The 23,431-nt window shown below is 42.3% G+C and overlaps 4 protein-coding genes and 1 non-coding gene across 6 annotated transcripts; 2 read left to right on the forward strand and 3 right to left on the reverse strand.

Moving 5' to 3' along the window:
* Nucleotides 1-1,032: 1,032 nt before the first annotated feature.
* On the reverse strand, nt 1,033-7,890 carry LOC129587448 (exportin-2-like). Its single transcript, XM_055481192.1, has 24 exons — nt 7,602-7,890; nt 7,394-7,536; nt 7,221-7,328; nt 6,556-6,701; nt 6,377-6,467; nt 6,066-6,296; nt 5,825-5,992; nt 5,350-5,479; nt 5,210-5,275; nt 4,881-4,990; nt 4,727-4,819; nt 4,571-4,655; nt 4,454-4,512; nt 4,074-4,383; nt 3,893-3,993; nt 3,546-3,696; nt 3,262-3,467; nt 3,081-3,178; nt 2,935-3,020; nt 2,794-2,864; nt 2,396-2,553; nt 1,881-1,960; nt 1,491-1,660; nt 1,033-1,334 (listed from the first exon to the last, which is right to left on the reverse strand). Exons 1-24 carry the CDS (start codon nt 7,675-7,677, stop codon nt 1,248-1,250), a joined length of 3,024 nt encoding a protein of 1,007 aa, XP_055337167.1. The 5' UTR covers nt 7,678-7,890; the 3' UTR covers nt 1,033-1,247.
* Nucleotides 2,083-2,171, reverse strand: LOC129587612 (small nucleolar RNA SNORA14). The gene has a single exon (XR_008690382.1). It is a non-coding gene; the product is annotated as a small nucleolar RNA SNORA14 (small nucleolar RNA).
* A 641-nt stretch (nt 7,891-8,531) lies between the features above and the next one.
* Nucleotides 8,532-14,914, forward strand: LOC129587451 (intraflagellar transport protein 122 homolog). Its single transcript, XM_055481198.1, has 9 exons — nt 8,532-9,166; nt 9,380-9,663; nt 9,792-10,048; nt 10,303-10,560; nt 10,642-10,887; nt 10,959-11,762; nt 11,923-12,416; nt 12,875-13,541; nt 14,262-14,914. Exons 1-9 carry the CDS (start codon nt 9,126-9,128, stop codon nt 14,874-14,876), a joined length of 3,666 nt encoding a protein of 1,221 aa, XP_055337173.1. The 5' UTR covers nt 8,532-9,125; the 3' UTR covers nt 14,877-14,914.
* Nucleotides 14,915-15,196: 282 nt separating this feature from the next.
* Nucleotides 15,197-17,541, forward strand: LOC129587489 (ubiquitin-like modifier-activating enzyme 5). The gene is made up of 2 exons (XM_055481271.1): nt 15,197-16,216; nt 16,734-17,541. The coding sequence occupies exons 1-2, from the start codon at nt 15,640-15,642 to the stop codon at nt 17,273-17,275; spliced, it is 1,119 nt and encodes a 372-aa protein (XP_055337246.1). The 5' UTR covers nt 15,197-15,639; the 3' UTR covers nt 17,276-17,541.
* A 138-nt stretch (nt 17,542-17,679) lies between these two features.
* Nucleotides 17,680-23,188, reverse strand: LOC129587488 (uncharacterized). Of its 2 annotated transcripts, none has more exons than XM_055481270.1 (15): nt 22,828-23,188; nt 22,399-22,756; nt 22,173-22,219; nt 21,704-21,943; nt 21,411-21,524; nt 21,241-21,342; nt 20,777-20,864; nt 20,426-20,586; nt 20,195-20,307; nt 19,985-20,101; nt 18,956-19,904; nt 18,713-18,886; nt 18,396-18,468; nt 18,253-18,335; nt 17,680-18,132 (listed from the first exon to the last, which is right to left on the reverse strand). In XM_055481270.1, exons 2-15 carry the CDS (start codon nt 22,508-22,510, stop codon nt 17,770-17,772), a joined length of 2,736 nt encoding a protein of 911 aa, XP_055337245.1. In that variant the 5' UTR covers nt 22,511-22,756; nt 22,828-23,188; the 3' UTR covers nt 17,680-17,769. The 2 variants fall into 2 exon arrangements, with proteins under 2 accessions (XP_055337245.1, XP_055337244.1); XM_055481269.1 differs by having other exon boundaries at nt 22,155-22,219; nt 22,828-23,186.
* Nucleotides 23,189-23,431: the final 243 nt, after the last annotated feature.

Here is a 23,431-nt window from a genome sequence, read left to right on the forward strand (position 1 = left end):
CCGTAAAAAAAACGATGTGTGTGAACTGTCGGTATGCCTTCGTATTATTCAGATGTTAAATCCATATTAAATACAAAGGACGCTCCAAAAGTAAGTTTCCCTATTTTGTATCTCCCAGCACAAATGCCTTTAGCTCTCATTATCCATACAGATATAAATGCCATTTACTAAGGAACTTAGGAAAAATATAACTTAGTTTAAGTACAATCAAATGGAAAAGTATTACCAAAAAAACTTACGACCACTTTTTGCACTTGTGCCACGGATTTTACCAGGACCGTTTTTGCAATTTTTCTCAAATATCCTCTAAACTTTTTATAACGCACTAAGCGTCCACAAGTTAAGTATTCTTCTCTCTTTTAATCTCAGTTAATAAACAAAAGAAATTACATATACTGTTTTTCTGGGAAAACAGAAACTATCGATGACTAGGAGCAAAACCCATAAAGCCGCCCTACTTCCAGACGATGAAAAACTCTAAATTTCATGAAAAAAAATTATTGTCCTCGCTGTAAGTTTAAGTTCATTAGTATTTTAGATGCGCATAACTGCGCATAAAATGTTCTTTTTATTGATGAAAAGAATCTTGAATTCATAGGAGCGAGAAGGCTGAATAAGACAAAATTTGGTGTCTCGAGTATAAAAATTTTTACTCAAACTCCTGAAGTCTCCAAGATGATTTGCGATCAGGGAAATATTAAGCATACTATTTGCTATTAACACTTTTAATTCACCGTCGAAAACTTGAATGGGGCGGAAGGGATAAAAAAATGAATCCGGTTTTAAAAGGTCCGTGGACAAACTGAAAAAGCGGTACGAGCCATTTTATTTCTCCTTTCTCGTGTTTTTCATCAAACCATTTCATTCTTATTTTCCTGGTTAGTTTACATAATTGCTTATCTACCAAAAAATATATCTGTTGTATATTACTTCAGATGGCGGGGAGACAAAATAGCGAAACTTACTTTTGGAGCGTCCTTTGTACAACAAAATCTGCGCGAGCGTAAATTCAATCTAAACGGAACCATTTTAAACAACATTTATTTTCATCAGTTGGCATTTTACAGATTACCCGTTTCCATCCGAAGAGACTCATATTATAAATTCTTACCAAAAACGTACTATCAAAGTATCATTATGAAAACGGAAAACGCACTCACAAACTGAAAACGCATTCAGCTCAAAAAATATGCATTCAATTCATATTATCAGCCAGAGAACTTTAAATTTATCAGAAACAAATCATATCAATTAATAGTCACGCCGGCCATCTGACAGTAAGCGCCGACGAAAGTTTGCACATCCGGAATGCTGTCCTGAAGTTTTGCGCGCACCTAACAAATTCACCACGTATGACGTAAACAACAAACTGTATCCTATTAAACTCTGAATTCAGCATATAACGGCTATTACAAGATGATAAATATGTCGATTAACAAAAAGGAATTATACAGTACATAGTTCATTAACTTAAATCAGTAATTACTCACCATTCCCGGTCGGGTAGCCGACAAGGCCGCCAACTTCGTGGCCAGAAACACTTTAACATCAGAGACATCGCTAACGTGATCCTTTTCCGCCTTCTTGGCAAACACCAGTTGATTCTGCGAAGTGGCCTGTGTCGGCAGGGGACCACTGGTCGGATCGTCATTCGTCAGATCTGCAGAAAGGAAAAACACATGTTTCAGGGGTGAAATACTCCCTACTCAACAGAACCAGTAAGGATTTTGGATAATCCTAAAATGCATTTAATCTCGCGCTGGATTTATGATTTAACCGAATATATCGGCCGAACCTCAAACAACCGCGCTCATAAGTGAGACTAATAAGTCAGTACTGTACAATTAAAAATTTAACACGAGTGTAGACGGTCCACTTACCAAATGAATGCAGATCTTCTATAGTCTCTTTTTCCGGTGGCAATTCAATCAGCTTCACGCAAGTTTCCAGAATGTTCTTCCTAGAAAGTTGGTTCATCATCACCAAACTAAGTTTTCGAAAACAACGACACAACGAAAAAAGTCTAAAAGTGTTTGTGAGACGATTACGAGGAAACAAATCACTCTAATTTTTTTAACTAATTCGTGTTTCAGGTGTGAAATAATCCCTGCTAAAAAAACCAGTAAGGATTTTGGATTATCCTGAAATGCAGGTAATCTAGCGCCAGATTTATGATCTAACCGAATGTATCGGCAGGATCTCAAACAACCGCGCTCGTGTTGACTGTAAAATCTGATATTGTATTTAGATGCAGGCAGACTCGGGTTGAAACAAAAACGTCTAGCGCGATAAAGTATTAAGTGCAAATCCAGGAAGATCTAAGGAGCTTCACTCTCGTCGAAATTAAGACAGACTTCCATACAAACCAAAAATACATTGTTCTGAAATAACCTACCAAATGCCATCGTAAGGGCCGCCTAACACTTTCGCAGTATCGGTCAGCAACGCAACACATCCGACAACGCACAGCTTCCGCGTCAGCCTCCGTTGGACCTTCAGTACTTCCGGCAGCATGATGCGATCCAACAGCATGGCAAAAATGTTTTTCTGCACCTGGAATCAAAACCATTGTCAAAAACATTACTAACTCATGTTGATCCTCACTGACAACATAAAACAATGTAGAAAGAATTCGGCAAAATTTGATATTGTTTTCTTATTCTGAAAACGAAGTGCTAATGGTAAAACAGCAATTTTTGTTTTTCTTAACCAGAAATTTTTGTTTTTCGCATTCGAACTAACAATTGTAAGAGTAATTGAACCACATTACACAAATAACTCCACATTACTCACCTCATCAGCACTCTGAATGAATGTTGCTGCTCCCAACCGTACAACCATCAGATACAGTGTGGGTACAAGATCTACAAATAAAATAAGAACAACATGAACCAAGTTCAGCCTAACATCAAAATAACAAAATGCAAAACCCACTTTTGACGAACTTATCCGTTTTACTCCTCATCAAGCGCTCAAAGAATTGGTTAAAAATCCCTGTCAGATAACCCTTCAAACTGTCTCTGAAAACATAATTTGAACATTATAAACAAAAAAACAGGCAAAACGAAATGGCGTCCTACAGCGGCGTTTTGTCTATAATTGGTCGCAACAGGTTGAATCCTTCGTGGTCGTATTTCTTGCTAGAAACCAGGATCTTGAACAAGCCCAACGCATTTTCCTGAATCACAAAAATCACATCAGCGCACGAATCACGTGTTTTAATTTTCTGTAATCTGATTTTGAAGTTCGAGAAAGCCTTACCAATCGTCCAACAACCTGACTGGCATTAGCCTCGAAGTACGCGCCTAACAGTCTGACGACCGATGGCACTTGCGTTTCATTGTCGCGAAGCAGTTGCGGATTCAACAGCGGATCCAATAGCATCATGTATTCACTGGGAATCAGACTACTGCCGGCTCGATTCTCCAGTAACTGGGCAAAAAGTTGAAAGACGTACGGGAAGAATGCTATAAACGAATATCTTGACAACTAATTATATACGAAAGAAACGATTCAAATGATCTACTACTGTTTTTTGACTTTACCGTCAACTGAGTTCTGCAGAACAACAGTGGCAGCGGGTATTAATTCCTTTTCGAACACCTCCACAGCACGCGCATCTGCTCGACAAGCAATCCCGATGCACAGTGCCAAAGATTCGAACAGATAATGATCGTAGCGCGCATTTCCCGGATTCTGAAATATGAGAATCATATTTCATTCAAGCAAGCATTCAAAAATAAGTCAACTGAAGACCAACAAATTCAAAATACGCGACCTGCAGTAGGAAAAAATGCTGGACATCACAAACCAGTGATAAAATGAAATGTTTCATAAAAAACGTACAGAAATCCTACCACTTCCTACACGCATTTGATAAATATATGCTCACTTTGATGGCATATGCAATCCGTTTCATCAGCTGGGGCACAATATATTGGAAATGTGGCAATATTTCGCTCAGTTGGAAGAACGATAATGCTCGCATAATACCTAAGAAAAAAACAAATGACCGACTCCAATTCGTTGCTTTGGTGAAGGTTAATGGACTCTTAAATGTTCATTATTCATACACTTCATGGTGTATTCGTTCTCATCCAGTCGTCCATCGGGATTCTCGTTATCAGGTGGACTAATCAGACGGAACGCCAGGAGATGTGAGAAGAGTGTGTTCGGTGCCGCGGGATTAAATGGAGTATTATCCAGAGATCCCAAATACGGCCGTAGCTGATCCGGTGTAATTCGAAACAAACCCGTGGTTGTGTCCTTCATGGAGAAGATTCTCTCTAGGCAGTGCGCGGCATAGGTATGCACCACCATATACGGCGAATCCAGTTGAAGAACAACGGCGGGAAAGCAGGAGATCAAAGATTCCACCGGAAGCTGCCAGCAAAACACAAAATGCGTTATATGACAATCGCAGGCAAAAACAAATCGCCATTTTGGTACTCACTTGTGCTCTGAAGGTAACCAAAAATTTAAGGCAATCGGCCTGAAGGACAGGTTGGTCTCCTAATAAATCCGATAAATCAAAGGAATGTCGAACAAAATTCAAAACATTCAAAATTACCGGGTCCGCTCTGAATGTGCGGTGCAACATGGCGCTGGCAAAACGACACCACGTCAACGAGCGGATTAATCGCCGTGGCTCCGAACTACATCCCAGACATAAAACACTAACTTGTTACGAATACCATTAAAAGTGCAATGACCGCTTCCGTCGTACCCGTGCCACTTGACCCTTTGCGGCCAACGCCGCCGTGAGGAAAATGGCGCTGTCTTTCAGCTTCCAATAAAGTCTGGAATCTTTCTGATATTCCTACGTAAAACAGAAAAATGTCAAACTGCGTTTAATCTACTGATATGGTACAATGGCTAACAATTATTAAATTCTCGATGTACGTCAGCAAACATTTCGTTACGCGTTCCTCATGGAATTTGTTGGCAGCACGCACGAGATCCGCAGCGGCTCTTCGACGTGTATGGATATCTGCAACACCAACCCTTGCATCGCGTCAATAATTACCATGATTTCACTACTCACTGTCAGCAGTATTAACATTCTGCAGAAACAGATTGCTGCATGCGCTGGGCATACAGTTCAGTGTACGAGTACAAACAGTTTTATCTACTTCAAGAAAACTTTAAAAATTTGAAAATTCTTCGAGATACACAGAGAAGACGCCTCGTCTCGTGGTCATTCACTTACCGGAACCTTCAATATCCCGACGGATAAATTCTTCTGGATTGGAATCGAAGTCATCCGCATCCGACTCTGTACGGTAATTATTGCAAGTTATCCATCAACGTAGACAGCAAATCAACATCAACCACATATTGCCTACTCACGTCGAAATTGGATATTCGGGATTACTATCTTCTCGCAAACGGCTTCCAGGAACCCTTCTCCACTAAACACATCACGGCACTTGTTTTGCGCCAGTACTCGGCTCAGAAATTCCATGGAACTGAATGCTAACTGAAATAAAATACAAACACGGTCAGCTCAATGAAGAGTTTCAAATATGATAATATCATCTGAGTCGAAGGCGAAGAAAAATAAAATACTAACTGCCAAGACAAAATTTGCAAACCACCAGATAGATGCTTAAACAATCTTATATTTCTGAACATATATTATATTCTAATATTTCTTACACTGCTTATATATTTACACTGCTTATTTCTTACATAGTCTTATATTTCGGAACAGCTTAATACACAAAATTTCTTGTGAGCAAATTATTGTACTGGTAGTGAAAAAGTGATTTTTTAACATACTACGAAAACAATCACTTTTTTCCCGGTGTCCCAGAAAACGTACCAGATCGTCCTGCATTAACTGTGTAGTCTTCATCAGCAGCGTAATAACGGCCCGCACAAACTGCGCCGCATAAGGATCAAAATCATCATCATACTTAAATGCCAGGAGGGTGAGAATATCACAGATTTCTGATTTGATATTGTTCAGAACGCCCGGTTCGTCATCATTCTATCGCAAAAAAGACAGAAAATTCATTTTTGCATAAAACCCTACGTATTAAAGGCAGACATGTCAGACTTACATCACTGCGCAGATCGTTATTTTCATAATCCAAGAGTTCGCTAAATTTTTGAAGCCAACCGCGCAGTTCCTGGACAAACACCTCCGGCAATTCTTGGAAGATCAAGCTGTGAAAAATTTTACAACATAACAGGATAATATGGAAGGCATTCTTCAGTGTGGCAGTGGCAGCCGTCTGATCGCCACCCTCACGGGATAATCGTTCCAAATTTGGGATCTGGGCTAAAATTGTCTAAAAATATGAAGCGATTACTAACGCTTAAAATGCCCTAAATAATTAAAATAAAAAAAATACAAATAATTTGGACATACCAAGAACAATTTTGTGAACTTGGGAGCGAACTCATCCAAAACATGAAGAATCTCCTTCCATAAGGCTTTAGATTCGTAAGCGACACGATAACTGCCATTAAAAAACGTTATGATGTCATGATTGTCATCAACACTATAACAGAGAATTTACAGAGTTCCTCAACGAATTTTATACGTACTGTTTAAAAAGGCCGTGAGCTGTGCGTAACGACGCCAGGATGGGATCGATTTCCCCTGCGTCGAAGCTGGCTGTGAGATCAGGCAGCAAGCGCTGCCAATTCGCCGGGAAATCAATCCACGCAATACTGTTGATGGTCTCGCTGATCTGTAAACCGAATTTAGGTTAAAACTGAATTCAAAAATCAGAAACACCGCACAGAAAATTTCGTCACTTTTTATTTGTGAAAAACGTTCATCACGAAAAATGCTTATTTTGTCAAAAAAAGTCATTACGCCGAAAAATAAGCGGTAAAACAGAAGTAGGTATTAATGTCGAATAGAAATTCCGCATCAAAAATATACAAAAACGCATTCTAAAGCAATTAAAACATAGTAAATTATGTCTGCGCTTCACAGGCCCACCAGAAAGGGGGGCGCACCGGCGGGCGCCCCCCTTTTTCAGATTTTTGACCGCCGGGGGGGCGCATTTAAAGTACTGAAAGGGGCGGGGCGAGGCGAGGCTGGCCGACGAGTCACGTGTTACTTTTCGCCATAGTTTGAGTCCGGCAGCCCGCCCCCCGGCGCACTTGCGCCCCCCCCCCTCCTTTCCAAAAACCTTGTGGCGGGCCTGGCGCTTCAAAATATCGATCGCTACCGCTTGCTGTGACCGAAATGAAAAACTTACGTTCTTCTGAATACTGTGTGGGACTCTGTACATGAGAGGGACCAATTCCTGCTTCAGGTACGCGCAGGTTGCAGGGGGAACCAGCAAGTCCTCCGCTTTATCGGGTTCCTGCAAATACGGCAATTTTCACTTTTCTCTCCTATTTTTCGATAAAATGCTGTCAAAATCCTTACGGGCCAATATTTTCGAACGTAGTTTTTCAGTGTTACAGTGGCGGCCATCCTAATGGGTAATTCGCAGGATCCATCATCGATGATCGACACCAGGAGCTGTCCAAAATCTGCATTCTGCTCGAACTGTTTCAGAGACTTCTCGCCTACGGCAGAGAAATGGTTTTGTAGCACAGATTCTTGTCTCTTCGGTGGGGAATTACTAGCTCACCTTCCTGGCGTCGGGTTTTGTCGGGGACCAACGTAAACTCCAAACACTGCCGCAAAAAATCCCGATTATTCGCCATTTTCTGAGTATGTGACACTTTTCAGACACGGAAACACCAAGCCGCAGCGTTCAAGGAGGGTTACGACTGTTAAGATATGAAACTCTCAGAATCGGGTATGTAGGGAAATCGGAAATGATCTCACAGTCTCACATTATTCATAATTTCAAATAAGTAAATCATCATCCCAAAAAATGGTCATTTATTTACTATACAGCAGACTTTGCCCATTTTCGCTTTTTCCACTTTCATCTCACCTCCATCTCCACCGTCTAATTCCCACCCCAGCCCACTCCCGGCTACACAAATTTTCAGCCCATCTCACCTTTGCGATCTCATCTCCACCCCCATTTTTTAGAGGCTGAACAAAGCTAATTTTGCAGGGTTTCCGCATACGACAGAGCTACCAGCGAAAAAAAATTTGGTTTTGTAGGAAAATATGCTCACTTATTGATAAAATCCGCGCGGAGCGCGGAAAATTTTCTGTTTTTGGAGCTCGTATGGTGAATTTTTACGTGCTCCAAGCCTGAAAAACCGGTTAAAATATCAACTTTTCCTGTTTTTATTTGTTTCTTGGTCCCATCCCATCTTTCAACAATCCCAGCCCATCTCACCTCATCTGCGGCTCTTTCCCATCTCATCCTCATTTTCACCTAAAAGATGAGATGGGATGGGAAAAATGGGGAAAATTTCACCTCACCCAAAAGATGGGCAAAGTCTGCTATACAGTATACAGTACTCCTGCGCGGTGCTCAGTAGTAGTAGAGTAGTGCATGTTGTGCAGAGTGGAAGCAGTCGGCCTGGCGTGTGCTGTGAGTGCAGTGCACTCGTGATACCGGCTGCTGCAGAAACATCAGAAGTTTGTTCAATGAATGAATTTCTCGAATAAATATGACTCAGATAAAAAGTCATTAATTTTTGTTATCTCCGTACGCTTTTAGTTCCTTTGCATATATAATGTGTTAGTTTGAACTTTTCTTATTATTGTTAAATATTGTAAGATGGAAATATCAAATATGAATACAAGGTTTTATCGCGCATGAGTACGGTGCTGTAAGGCGGTACAAGCGTGCAACAACAAGGATGATTTTTACCATCGATGATTTTCACCGCGTTATATCGCATTTCTGGCACTGTGGCACGGCGCGTTCACATATCGATCCAGATTCCAGAGTGATCCAGGACACCTGGATGCGATCTGTTATTTAATACCTGGTGGCATCATTATAAAGCAGCATTAGGGATATTATTTTACAGCATCGTTCCACTTCCGCACTAGCTACGAAATCTGTTTTCATGATTTGGCCGAACCGTGTCCAAATATATACTGTGCGTTCTTGTCCAATTATTTATAAAGGTGACGGTTGATTTTTCACGATAGCTAGCATTTCCGAGTCCGTGCGCATCTGCCATCGGAGAAGAAACCTTTAATTTATGCCCTCATCGTATAAAGAATCCTCGGCAGCACGATGATCATCACGCCTGTAGCAGCTTCCCAAGAATTAACAAAGTAAGAGATTATCGATGCGGAAAAGTATAAGGTGCGCCTTATTACGCCGCTTACGGATATATGTGTTCAGGCTATCCGTTACAAGATAAGCTCAGCAAAATTTGTCAGTTTCTCGGTGCACTGCCGTTTTTCATGTCGTCTTAAATGTTAACGCTTTTTAATTGGTTTGTTCATGTGTATTGCTGTTGTCAGAATGAAGTTGTTGTTTAAAAGGGACGCGAGGAACAAACAAGAGCAAGTGGCGATCATGCGGCTACGCCGTTTGTGGGAGGAGCGCTTTCATCCGACAGAAAAAGGCTGGGGCGTCTTCGACATCGCGCTGAACATGGACAAAAACATTCTACTCATTGCGGCATTTGAGAAGGGTTTCTACCGATTCCGGCTGGATCAGACCACCGGCGCCATAACGGAGAAGGTGCAGATTAAAGAGAAATCTGGCCACCGCGGCTTCGTCATCAAAGTGTCCTGGCAGAATTCCGGAAAACGATTTGCCACATGTCAGTGACGGAAAATCACCTTTGAGAAATTTAATAATCGCTGCATAAGTATTTTAATTATTTAACTTTTTTAAAATGTTTTTTCTTGCAGTGTATGGTCATTTGTAACGCCTTGATGTGCTTTATAGGTGGCACTGATCAGCTTCTCATCATTTGGAAGGATGATTATACCGTGGAAAAACAGATCCGTATAGCCGAAGTGCCGCAGTGCATCGCGTGGAATCCCAAACCGCAACATGCACATTTACTGTGCGCCGCCGCATCGGAATTGATTAGTGTGAATTTACCGAGGGATCCGCTGTTCTATCGCATGCAGAGCACCATCTGGAGTATTGCATGGAATAACGCGGGAGAGATTTATGCTCTGGGATTAGATAACGGCGCTGTAAGTGTATCGCACTGTTTTTTATCCGATTCATGTAACGTGTACTTGATATTTGTTTTTGCAAAAAAACAGGATCATATTTGGACAAAATTATCTGTAATTATGCAGCATAAATTTGATTTACCATCCAGACTCTAATGCTGAACGGTAGCGTTAAACAGCATTGGCTGTAACGAGCTGCCTAATTTTGACTTCTTAAATTTATTTAAGGATTTTATTTATACTTTGCGGCTATGCATCATCTTTTTCGGCAGGTGAGTTTGCGGGATCGTCGAGATGCTGAAATCTGCATCATCCACCGATCGGCTCATCCCGTTTGGTATCTGTGCTGGGCACCCACTGATTCACCGCGGAGTGGATTGTTGACTGTGGCCGACTGGAATCGTACGATATCCTTTTACGAAGCGACCGGCAAACAACGCGGACAGGACTACAACATTGGATTTCTGCCGTTGTACTTAACGTATTCCGCTGATGGGCAGATCATGTACGTCTGCGGAGGAGATAAAAAAGTATGAATTTTTGAATTGCAAATACAGCGCTACAAAGATAGCGAGTTCTTCTGTCTAACTGCGCGATGATTATCTGCAAAGGTACATGCGCTTAGCACCGAATGTGCCTACATCGGCAAGGTGGCGGATTTACGCAGCTGGCCTCTGAAGTGCATTCAACGCCGACAGGAAGCCAGTAAAGCGGATTTTCTGGTGGTCTGTGGAGACGGGATGCTTAACCTGGTGGAGACCGTGTATCAGAAATGCTCTCACATCCATTACGCGACATACGCATCGCGAGAAGCTTTAGTCAATGTTCTCATCCGTGGATTGGAGAGAAATCGCGAAGTATGTGGTACAGTCTCTATTAATTTCGTGCGGAAAGGAAATTAGTGTCTGTAATGTTAACTGTGCTGCAGGTCACGATTCCGGTGCAAGATTCTATTAGGAAAATTGCGGTGTATCGTAATATGCTGGCCGTAGCGGTCTCCGATGCGGTGCTGGTATTCCGGCAAAATCCCCACGAAATGATGCTAAAATATGAAAGTCTTGCTCGCATCGAGCAAACTATCGACTGCAACCAAATGCTGCTGGCCGCCCAGCACCTGGTTCTGGTTAATGCGACATCCTTTCAAACCCTGACCTTTACCGGCCACATCGAACAGACGTGGATGACCGGGGAGGAAATTCGCTATATTAAAGTGATCGGTGGCAGACCGGGTGGCGAAATGGTCTTGCTAACTCTGCAGAACGGCAACATTGCCAAGAGTATGCTAAATGTGCCCTTCCTGCACGTCATCGTCAAAGTGCCCACGGTGCCGGTGTGCGCTGATCTTAATCAGAATTTGTCCAAGCTGGCTGTGGTGGGGGAGAACTCCGTGTTGTATGTGTACGATATGGAGAGTAAGCGGTTATTGTACCAAGAACCGAGTGCGGATAGTTGTGCGTGGAATTTGAATCATCCAGATATGATTGCGTACTCGATGCACTCGTTGTTGAAGATCAAACTGGGTGAACATAAAGCCCATACGCGAAGGATGGAGGCGCCCTTGAATGGGATGGTGGTGGGATATGCCGGCAGTAAAGTGTTTTATGAAACCGATGGGAAGATTGTAGTTGTGGATGTTCCACACGCTATGTTGATTCATCAAAGTATGGAGGCGAAGAATTTTAAGGATGCGTACGATATTGCATGTTTTGGCGTTTCGGAAAGCGACTGGAAGGTATGTTTTAATTGCTACTTTCGCTTAAGCGTATCACAATACAGTTTTGATAAGAAGAACCTGAAAACAGCTCTTCCGATAATCGCACAACTTACTCGTATTATATACTGAACGTCTGAGTGGATGATATGGTGTGTTTATTTTTTTTTAAATTTTGTAGATGCTAGGAGCTCGGGCACTGGAAAATCTCGAGTTCGCCGTGGCAAAAAACTGCGTGAGAAGGGAAAGGAACTATCCTCTGCTAATGCTGATCGACGAAATTGAGCAACGCAGTAAAGTGGGAGACGGGAATGCCGATTTGTACCGGGGAGAGATATTCGCTTTCCAAGGCCGGTTTGACGACGCAGCACGATGTTTTAGTGCTGGTGGACGATCGGAATTGGCGGTGAAACTGTTCACTGATCTGCGCCAATTTGCCCAAGCCGAGCAGTGGGCGACGACGGAAGAGCAGCGTAAAGCGCTCCTGGAAATGCGTGCTGATTGGGCAGTCAAAGCCGACAATAAACGTGACGCGGTGGAACTGTTTCTACAGTTGGGTGATGTGGGCAGGGCACTGGAAACCATGAAGGATCTAGGGTGGGGAAAGAGGATTTGGGATACAGCCAGAACGCTGGATTCGATTAGTCAAAGGGATCTTATCGCAACGGCCGCCAAGTGAGTTATACAATTAAATGCTAGAGTACGGACCAAAGTTACCAGTATTCTCACTGCCGGTTAGTGCCAGATATCTGATGTAAATTGGCATCTTTAGCCGCTTTAATTATGCTCAGCTTTGCGTAATTAAAATATTTGCAGAATTTCGACTCGCGTTATAGAATAGCTTATGAAAGTGGAAAATATCTTGAAAAGTTGTTCCACTTTACGGGTTTCGCTACAATCTTTAAACATCGTAGTTTTATTTTATGCACTTTTTAATTATGGATTTTTGACTTGCCTTGCCTTACTGCAAAATACATCTGTAATTAAGTCAGTGATAATTTTAAAAAATTTCACATAGCTAGTTATTTACCGCCTATGCCTACGACAGTGTCAGCATCCTTTCGTTTACGATAAAATTAATATCTTGATGCAAATATCAGTCGCAGTTAATGATCCACACTCTGTCGCTGCAGTTACCTTCGGGATATGAACGATGTAATGTCAGCGGTAGAACTGTACGAGCGCATCAAGGAAATTTCAGTAATTGTTGAGATCATGCTGAAACAAGGCGACTGGACCTATTTGCTGTCACTGGCCGATCGGCAGCCCTTTTACCGGGAGATGATCCTCATGCCATACGGCCAGCACCTCATTGAACATGACCGTTTTACCGAAGCGCAGTCGGTGTTTGCGCGAGCCGGGCACCCGGAAGTGGCCACCGCCATCCTGTCTGAACTAGTTACTATTGCCATCGACATCCGTCGCTACAGTGATGCCGCGTTCTACAACTGGCTTTGCGGGCGAAATGCGGAAACAGCTGCGGAGAATGACGACAAGAAATCCAAGGAAGCTGAAAAATTCTGTGATCTGGCAGATATTTATTATGCATACGCCATTGTGGATGCTGCTGTGGAAGATCCTTTTAGTACACACCCAGTGGAGACAATTTTTAATTGTAGCCGGATATTGGCAGCGCGGTTATGGAATGCTGAAGTGATGCCAAAAGGAATACTGCTGGCTAATGTTCTATACGTACTGTCAGTGTGGGCGACCAAAATGGATGCCAATAAAACCGCGCGAATTTCACTGGAGCGGTTAAGGGACTTACGGCTTCCCAAAACTCTTTATGGAAAATTTACGGTAGGAAACCCATAAAAAGAGTTTTGAACTAATTCATAACAGCAGCTTGTTTTGAACTTATGTGTTAAAACACGTAACGGCCATCTTACCGTGAGGAATGCGTACCGTAAAGGTCAAACTTTCAAAGGGTTAATGTACGGAATTGCCTTTTTTTGCTATGTTTTGACTTTATGGCACTTTAGCAAAGCAAATAACCTGTAAACAAAAATCCTGTACATCGATTAGGACAGATCAGTAAATATCGCATGTGTATACAGGTACCTGCAGTCAGTTTTACGGTGCTCATTATTATTAAGTGCAACAACGAAAACGAACATCCAGGACGTAAACCTCGTTTAAAGAACGTTATATGAATTATACGTTATAAGTTTTGTTCACAAAACTTTAAAAAAGATTAGGTCATGCGTGCCTTTTTCCCTAATTTGTAGTAGGGGTTTTTTGCCGCATAACAGCATACGGAACTCAATAAAGGTTGAGATATATAGAAATTAAACGCAGAAATGAGTGAATCTGGGACTAAGTAAGAAATCTGCATGTAAGAGAATTATTTTATGCCAAACGTGCCTGTTATTTGAAAGGATGTTAGTATTGTTAAATTTATTAAGTGCAGTAATAAAACGTGTTTATTGTAATGCTCACATATATAACCGAGAAATCGGAAGATCAAAATGAAGAATTCGGATCTATTTTTGCGATACTAAATCTCCATGCATTTTACAGGAGACATTTGTGCACAACCGTGTCCAACCATTTCAAGATCCGGAAAATCTTTCGGATTACTGCCATTCCTGTTCCTCTTTCAGCCCGCTCCTGAACACCCGTAACGGCTACCATTGCCAGAGTTGCGGCAACGCGCTAACATATTGCCAAGTGTCATTTGAATATCTGCCTTTAGTGGAATTCGTTCTGGCCCCGGGTATATCCCAGACCGAAGCTATCACGTTGATTGCCGCTGATCCATCTTCCGTCCAAGTATCCAGCCCGTCCCTCCGCAGGCAGCAGGACAATATGACCAATTTCCAAGTGGAGCGTAAAACAAGCGATGGTCAAGAGGAATTTTTTGCGGAATGGAAACGAACCGGTCCGATTGTGGCCAGCCGAAAAGTGTTACAGCAGCTGAAGGAAGAAGATGTGGTTGTGTTAAAGTATTCTTCTCCGCGAATGTGGCGCTTTTTCCGGAATATGTTGTCCGATGTGGCGCGCGTAGTGACTTGTGAATCCTGTTGGAAATTGTTTAGTTATGATGACTATTTCAGTGCGGTACTAGATTTGGGGTGTTGCCCATTTTGTAGAGATGTAAAGCATGTGAATAATGCAGAAAAAGGTTATAACTGATTCATTTCCGGAGTTGTTTTTTCGGTTTACCTACGGGTAGTAAGAGAGAAAAAAGAGCCGCATTGTTTTAACATGAAACACCACATTAATTATGCAGTTCCAAAGTCGTTATTGATTTCGACTGTGTCAGAAAGAGGCGGAATTACAGTCATGAAGTACTGCAGAGCTATGAAAACATAACTGACCGCGCACCAAACCTGTAACAAAACTTGTAATTTAATAGTTACACATGTTGGCTGAATTAACAGCGAGTTACGTTTTCGAATTTGTAAAGATGGGTTTTTAATGAAGTGCATAAACGCCGTTTTTAATGAAGTGCATAAACGCCGAAAAAGAACGCGTCGAGACAAAACTCTCAAGCTTGATGATTTCCTGTTGCACTGCACGCATTCGCAGTATGCACTAGAAGTACGCGTTCCTTCACGGGTAGATGGACACGTCACGGTTGTTTGAAAAAATTCATGCTTTTCAGCTTTTGCTAAAGTTCGGCATTCCCTAGATTTTCTGATACATTTTACATTACTCTGAATTCTTTTATTCAAACATTTTGAGTAGAACCTCTTTTGGTCGTTTTGTTACTTTCTAAACAATATCATTCTGCGCAGTTTGTTGCTGTTTACCTGGGTTGCTGATCTGCCATCTGCTTCAAAGTTCTCAGCTGACACTGCACAGTGTACTTATAACTTACAATTAATTCGTTAACTTTGTGAAGCCACCTGGAGCAGCCTGGAGCTTGCTGGCAGTTTTCAACTCCTCCGTCAAGATGTCTAGCACGAAGCAGCCTCGCGAGAAGATCAGCAAAATGTCCGGGGAAGTCGTCGACAGCAACCCGTATTCGCGACTGATGGCGCTGAAACGCATGGGCATCGTGGAGGACTACGAAGCCATCCGTCAAAAGACCGTGGCCATCGTCGGCGTCGGAGGGGTGGGCAGTGTGGCCGCCGAGATGCTGACACGCTGCGGGGTGGGGAAGTTGATCCTCTTCGACTACGACAAGGTGGAGCTGGCCAATATGAACCGTCTGTTCTTCCAGCCGGATCAGGCCGGCCAGAGTAAAGTGGAGGCCGCCGCGACGACACTCTCCTTCATTAATCCCGATGTCACCATCGAGGTGCACAATATGAACATCACTTTGATGGACAAATTTGATCTGTTTATGGAGCGGATTCGACGGGGCCATCCGGGGGTACAGGGCCCGGTGGATCTGGTGCTGAGTTGTGTGGATAATTTCGAAGCGCGGATGGCGATTAACAAGGCCTGCAACGAGCTCAATCAAGTGTGGATGGAGTCGGGTGTCAGTGAGAACGCTGTTAGCGGACACATCCAGACCATCATTCCAGGTATTTATGTTATTGCTTGCTGGGTTCTTGTGTGAAAATTTGAAGATTGAATTGGTAAAAGAAATAATTTTTGTCTTGTTTCTTGAAAAACCATAATTTTGTTAAAAAATCCGGTGGTTAAAAATGCGTCGTGTTTGTTTTTTTTTTGCTAGGTATAGTTGAGCTTTAAATTTTCGTTTAGAAGTTCTTTGCCAGAATATCTTTTGCGTTCTTATTTTTCGCCGTACTGCGACGATAAATTTCTTTTGCGCTACCGAAATTCGAATTAGTGAAAAAATATCAAAACTTACAGTGTTAATAAATTATTGCACCTGGTAGAAAATGAGACTTATTGTAGAATTCTATATTTTTTTCTGCGAAAAGGCGACTTAATTTGCTAAAAACCCTGATAGTGTGGATAAGTGGTTATCCCAAAATAGAAGAACAATTTGAATTTAAATTAATTACATCGAATCGACTTGTAAATTAGATACTCTACTTTGTAATTAAATTGTGTTAATTATCGCTTTTTTTGCAGGAGAAACTGCTTGTTTCGCCTGTGCACCGCCATTAGTCGTGGCTTCTCAAATCGATGAACGCACACTGAAACGTGAAGGCGTCTGTGCCGCCAGTCTGCCCACCACCATGGGCATTGTTGCCGGATTATTGGTTCAGAACAGTCTGAAGTATCTATTGAAATTCGGCAAGGTATCCATGTATGTCGGCTATTCGGCGCTGGAGGATTTCTTCCCCACTTGGGAACTCAAGCCCAATCCGCAGTGTGATGATCGGCAGTGCGTCCATCGTCAGGCTGATTTCCACAAGAATCCCGTCAGCCGGAAGATGGATTTCATGCTGAAAGCGGAGGAGACAGCCGCACCCGTGCATGAAGAGGACTTTGGTATTGTCGTAGTGGATGAGACAGCCGCGAAGGATTTGCAGGATGATACTAAAGTCACGGAAGGATTACGGAGTGAATACACCAAGGACGATCAAGGAACGAGTGCGGGGCAAGGCGATGCTGTAGCGGATACGAATGAAAGTATCGAGGATCTTATGAAACGGCTCGGATCTTTATGAAGCGTTCATTCCGTGTAGTTTTTCCAGAATTTTTATGATTACTTACCGATACCGGTGTTTGTACGTTTTTTTTTCTAATTTTGTATGCGTTATCAGGTTGTTAACTTAGGGCAAAGTTTTGCGCAAAACGTTTTTAATGACAAGTTTTGAAAGGGGAGAGACAAATTGTGCCGCTGAATTGAACGAATCATGCATCATCGCAATGTAGCACACTTGCAAATGTGTGCTGTAATCTTCTATACGAGTATAATCCTTATAAGAGTGCACGTAACAGCGCAATACATTAACGTATGATAAACTTGTATTTATTATCTTCCGTTTTGTGAAAACAATATTTTCCCTTTCAACAGCAGCATTTTAACAAGCAAAATTGTTCAGGATGCGATAGAAAAACTTTCTACAGCAAATCGTTGCCAGTTTTATATGATTTTTGAGAAAACAAACTCATCAATTGGTGATTGTTATAATTGTTTTCCTGCGTTGCGAACGGTACATCAGAATTTCGACTGAAGAATCTGCGCCACGGCGTCGATGTCTTCCGTATCAGTGCGTTCCACTGCGGCTTTGCTAATTTCCGGAGGTTGATCATTTTGTGCATTTCCGTCCGCGGGCACACATGCCACGGGTACCGAAGGTTCCGGCGGTGGAACAGATTCAATGGGGATTAGTGTCCGGCACAGCGTCAGTACGCCAAAAGGAGTTTGTACAGTTTTATCTTCCAAGCCCAGCACTCCAACCGGGACTAGACGACTACAATGCACTTGATGCTGTGCAAGATGCGATTGCTGACATTCTTCGCTGCAGTATAAGGTCACGCCGCAACATAGATACTGTGCACGTCTCTGACATAAACAACACTGCAAAACATTAGATGTTTCAGGGCAATCAAAAACTCATACACTTACGCATAATGCAAAAGCCCGGATAATCCTCGTGGGTGAGCCCCTTTCTACACTAATTCAAGAAAATCCACATACCCAAAATTCTCGTTTAGTCGCGGTGATACACTCATTCTTATCCTGAAGACCTTCTTTCCGACCCGACTCGAAAACAGCAGCATCTGCGCAAAATAAAACGATCTTCAGCGGAAAATATTCGGATTAGGACAAAACATCCTTACGAAGAAATGCCTCATTGGTGGCCCGATACGTGGAGAACAAACTTTGGAATCGATTGAAAACATTCTCGAGCAACTGCAACATCCCAAAAATCGTACCATTTACTATTTAGTACATAGTTTCTCTAATTTACGGTCAATCGTGTGCTAAATAATTTGTTATCGTACAATAAAATTATACAATCACTTGTTGAACATTAGTTCCACTTTAGTAACAAATATTCAATATACGTTGTACAATTGCATACTTTATACACAGTGCCAGAATGTACAATACGCTGGTCGTTGTAAAATTTTAGCGTTTACATAGTCTTACGCACCCGTTGATTGTCGATAATCTGCTGAAGATAGATTTGTTCAAAATTCTCTCGAGTCTCCATGAACCGTCGGAAACAATCAATGTATGTGCTTTGAAAATTGGTCAGATTCTGTTCGGCTTCGATGCGGCGTAACTCTTTTAAGCGATTGAAATCGTCAAAAAACGACTGCATTTGCTGCAACAATATGACCTTTATCGTTAAATCTGCACTGCAAGGCATCTTACACAAACAATTGCGGCGTACTTGTTCGATATCACCACTGCTATCGCTAATACTGTCATTTTCCATCCCAAGAACCATGGGTCGCGAAAACGGCATCCCGGTCGTATAGACCGAGGGAAAGGGCATCGGCTCCATATGCGGAAACGAGGGAAAACCGGTACCGGGCATATCCATCCGTGGGATGACCCGCATCGGCATACTCACCGGCTGGGCATTGTTATTCATCGCCGGATAATTCGCCGTCAAGGAATACAGCAGATTCGTACAGTCCACCTCCACCGCTTCATCATCCCCGCTAAAGTGCACCAACAGACTGGGTCGTCGTTGGTTGCGCGTGTCATTGGCCGGTATTGTCGGCTGATCCATGGGGATTAATTGCACATTCGTATTTGGCGCCGGCTCGGAAAATATACTGACTGGGGCCAGCGGATTAGAATACAACTGCGGCATCTCCATTTCCATCAGCAATGAGGTACGCCGGCTGGAAAGGTCATGACGAGCGTTAGTCGCATTTATTGTCAAGGTGTTCCGCTCATCAATCGATTCATCCGTCTCCGAATCAAACAACAGGAGTGGCTCTTCCGGCACCGTGTAATCCGGGTACGAAACGCTAGGAGCCGGGAGTTTTCTGCGTTTGCTGGGATTTTCGTACATGTCGTAGTCTGTTTCGTTGGCGGATTCCGCCGATGGATCGCCGGTGGCGGCTTCGTTACTTCTGGCGCGGGAGAGTTTGGAGTTTCCCCGTTTACCAGATTTTGCCGGTTTTTCCGATGAACTGTAGCTGGATGTTTCGTCGTCATTGCTGTCGGCTGCGGATGGCCGGTTTCGCATCGGTTTGGCGCGGATCTTCTTCACCCCGTCGGCGCCGTAGGTTGTACTGCTTAAACGTGTGCGTCCATTGAAGGGTGTGTTCTGTGGGAAGAACTCCACACAGATATCGGACAACTTTAACAATTTGGAAATCAAATTCCTGGTAAAATAAAAAAAATGATTTTGCCATATAATCGAGAACTCTGCTACAAAATACGTTTGTTGTTACAGATGACTTACCGGCACTGCTGCAGCGCCTTAACGTACATCTCGTGCTGCTCTCTTTTTGGTTCGTTTGGTCCCTCCAACTCGAAATCTTCGTTTAACATCAGCACCGCGTCCTTTTTGACACGACCACTAATTATAAATCGTAAATTTATTTGTGTCCTTTATCGGTGCCAGATGCGTGTTCGTGTCATAAATATATCTTGGCAAAAAAATTAAACTCACAATTCCAGTGTGCCGAAAAATCGCACGAAAACACATTGTCCATCAAATTTATATATGATGGCCGGCCACACGCGATGAGGAAGAATGACGGAAACAATCATGTGGCGATGAATCTGCAATCATGAAAAGAAACATGCGGCAGCTGTAACAAAATAATCAAAAAGTACTTTGATTTATAAATTAGAGTGCTTTTTATGACAAAATGCGATGGACAATTTATGTTTTTCTTACACATGGGTCACTCATAGCTCGAATGACTGCTTCCTCCAAAGATTCCGCTCCTGATGTCGGCAGGCAGCGTTCGAAGCACAGCTCACACCAATCCATGCTGTTGCATAGTTGCTTGCAAGTTTCCATGATGAAGACGGCAATACGCGTATAACCACTGTCCACTACAAAAACAACCGCATTATTATCGTCCTTCACTGTTTCCATATTGCAAACGCAGTAACGTTATAGCAATTAATAATAATTAAGCGGTAAGCACCACTAACGGTACAAGCAACGTTTGTAGCAAATCGGAGCTAATCGGGGCACAATATAATGCCGCATAAATGCTTTTACACACCATACAGCACGCACCTCCATGAACGACAAGACTACGATGCAGCAATCCGCGGAGATCCCCCAGGAACTGAGCATACGTGGAATAGCGCCCCTCAACAATTTGCTGTGTAATAAAATACTTAAATTTCTGGGAAATTAAGAAAGACATCTCAGTTAAACTGACACAAGTAATCAGCAACAGACAACTCGTCGGGTTAGTTCAGGATTGTATCTGTACGAGTAGTGAAATTAAGGCGCAGCGGTTACGCAGAACATGCCGTGCTCGAAGTTATTTATTTATACTTGTAATGCTCACTACGCAAACGAGACAGATCAATCCCATTGTTACCAATAAAGAAAAGATTAAAACGTGCCAAAATTATAAAGGTAGTACATATAAATGTTCCGCTAAAACCATCAACTTTCTACGACCTTGTCAAATTTTTCGGAATTAGGTACGCGTACATATATATAAGTCAAAAAGGGTGTCATTTGCTAACCTGTCGGAGGCTCTGTAAAACTGCCGGGGAAACAACCTGCTCCTGTCCTTCTTCCGGTCTGTAGGCTGCTGAGGGATTTTTGGCGAAAGGACCTTCCTGATCCTACAGGTAATTAATTTTAATCACTGTCTTCGTCTCGGCTAACCTTCTTCCAAATGCAGCGACATTACCCTAGCTAGTTTTTCTTCCACAAACCGAAGCATATACAAGTAAAACTGTTGGAGCTTTTTCTCGCCGACACGCTGCATCACATTCAGCGGATTACGCTTCTCCAGTCTAATTGCCTGTAAAATGCATATATCTGTTAAGTCGAAGCAATGTTTTACAACATCGAAGAAAATACGACTTAAGTGCTGACAGCGAGAATAATATTTCTGAATGTTACTAATTATTTTCGTATCATTTTCTATTAACCTGTGTACAATTTCATAAAACGTTAGCATATCATTTTACAGAGATTTACCTGGCACTCAACGCAGACCGGTTCTGGGACACGTTCCTGTGTCTTTCCAACGGTGATCCAACATTGCGAGTGGAAAGTTCGAGAACATTCTGTGCAGTTGTAAACCGTTACATTGCCAGAATTTTCCACACCGCTACCGTGATTTCCGGTGTCCTCATGGTTAGTGTCGTGGTCCACTGCCACTGGATTGATGCTAACAGAGGCTGGTGTATGACAAATCCAACAAAAGCGATCTAATGCCTGCATACAAGCTTTATTAGATAAAATGTTTCCATAATAAAAATGCGAGCAACTATGTATCTAAACCGACTACGAGTACACTCGGTAGAGCTTTAAATTATGTAATCTAAAGTAATTACTCGTCAGTGTTCACTCTTGACATTCGAGTTAACTTTTCGTTCATCCGCATACATACCACCAAATGTGGTATTAAATTATATCACCAACATACCTGTTTAGGTTTGCTGACCTTATTCAGTAAATCATTGCTATCCGGATCGGCATAACCATCAGAGCCTACAATGGTAACACAGAAATATCGATGTGCATAAACTGGTTATTTCTATTCTACTGTATACATGCAGATTGCTACTCACTCAAATGAACAGTAAATAATTCTATGTTTTAGATACTTTCGAAGTATGGTCCTGCAGTATGGACCTGCAGTATAGATGTTATAAAAAAGGTTTGTCTACCTGTTGCAGTAAAATCCGGAGGTGATGCGGATCCGGTACTCCGTATGGCATCGTTTAGAAGGTCATCCGGGGACTGTGCCTGGCTCGTTTGGGCTATCTCCATTGGCCCCATGAGTAATGATTAAACGTGATCCACTAACTGCACGCGTTGTATATTAATCACAACCTGGATGAATTCCGATGGCGCCACTTCGCAATAAAATGTAAACAAGGAATGATTCCGGTAAATCAAAGGGAATTCCAAGATGCATAATCAATCGCTAATAATCCACGAGCTTGACACAGCTGCTCAGTTATTTCACAAAATCACGATACATATATAAAATCCTGGCTAATATCGCCGAATTTTATTTAACCCCTAAACAAGTGGAGAAACTTTTCACAGCGCTGCCTAATGTTACGCTTACGGAGTTCCAGAACAGCACTCACCGGTCAGCTCTGCAAAACTATGGACTCCTTCTGACGGACCGTAGCAAAATGGCGGAGTGTGACAGACAATAATGAACTGCAGGATGTAACGCTGCGTGTTGGGGAAAAATCGATTAAGGAAACTGGTGATTTGTAACATCATGCCAAGTATGACTGTCTTCCATGTAGTAAGTGCAGCGGATACGCATTTTTCACTGCTATATCTTCCGGCTAATTGAGGCTGGAATGACGAATTACATATTCCAAGTAAATCACAGTTAATTGTCAGGCTTGACTTTCACCGCTAAATAAAAGATCGCTCCAGGTACTTCCTCTAATAATTATTGTATAGAAGCAGCAGAAAAAGAATGACATAGAATGCACAACAAGCCTTCATCGCACCAGATTATACAAGTCAACAACGTTTTTTTTTCATTTTTGTGCATTATTATCTGCTTGCACTTAGACATTTCGTAATCCCAACACAACGCTGTCGGCTGTTTGTGTAGCCTGATGTATCCACTATACTCAGTGTCGGATTTAGTGCATTTACCAAATCGTTGAATAATTTTTGTTCTATGCACTTTCACTGTAAAACCGCATGTTTCAATTAATTTTCACAGTC

Source organism: Paramacrobiotus metropolitanus, unplaced genomic scaffold (assembly GCF_019649055.1).
Source record: "Paramacrobiotus metropolitanus isolate TYO unplaced genomic scaffold, Prichtersi_v1.0 Parri_scaffold0000025, whole genome shotgun sequence".
Lineage (NCBI taxonomy): Eukaryota > Metazoa > Tardigrada > Eutardigrada > Parachela > Macrobiotidae > Paramacrobiotus > Paramacrobiotus metropolitanus.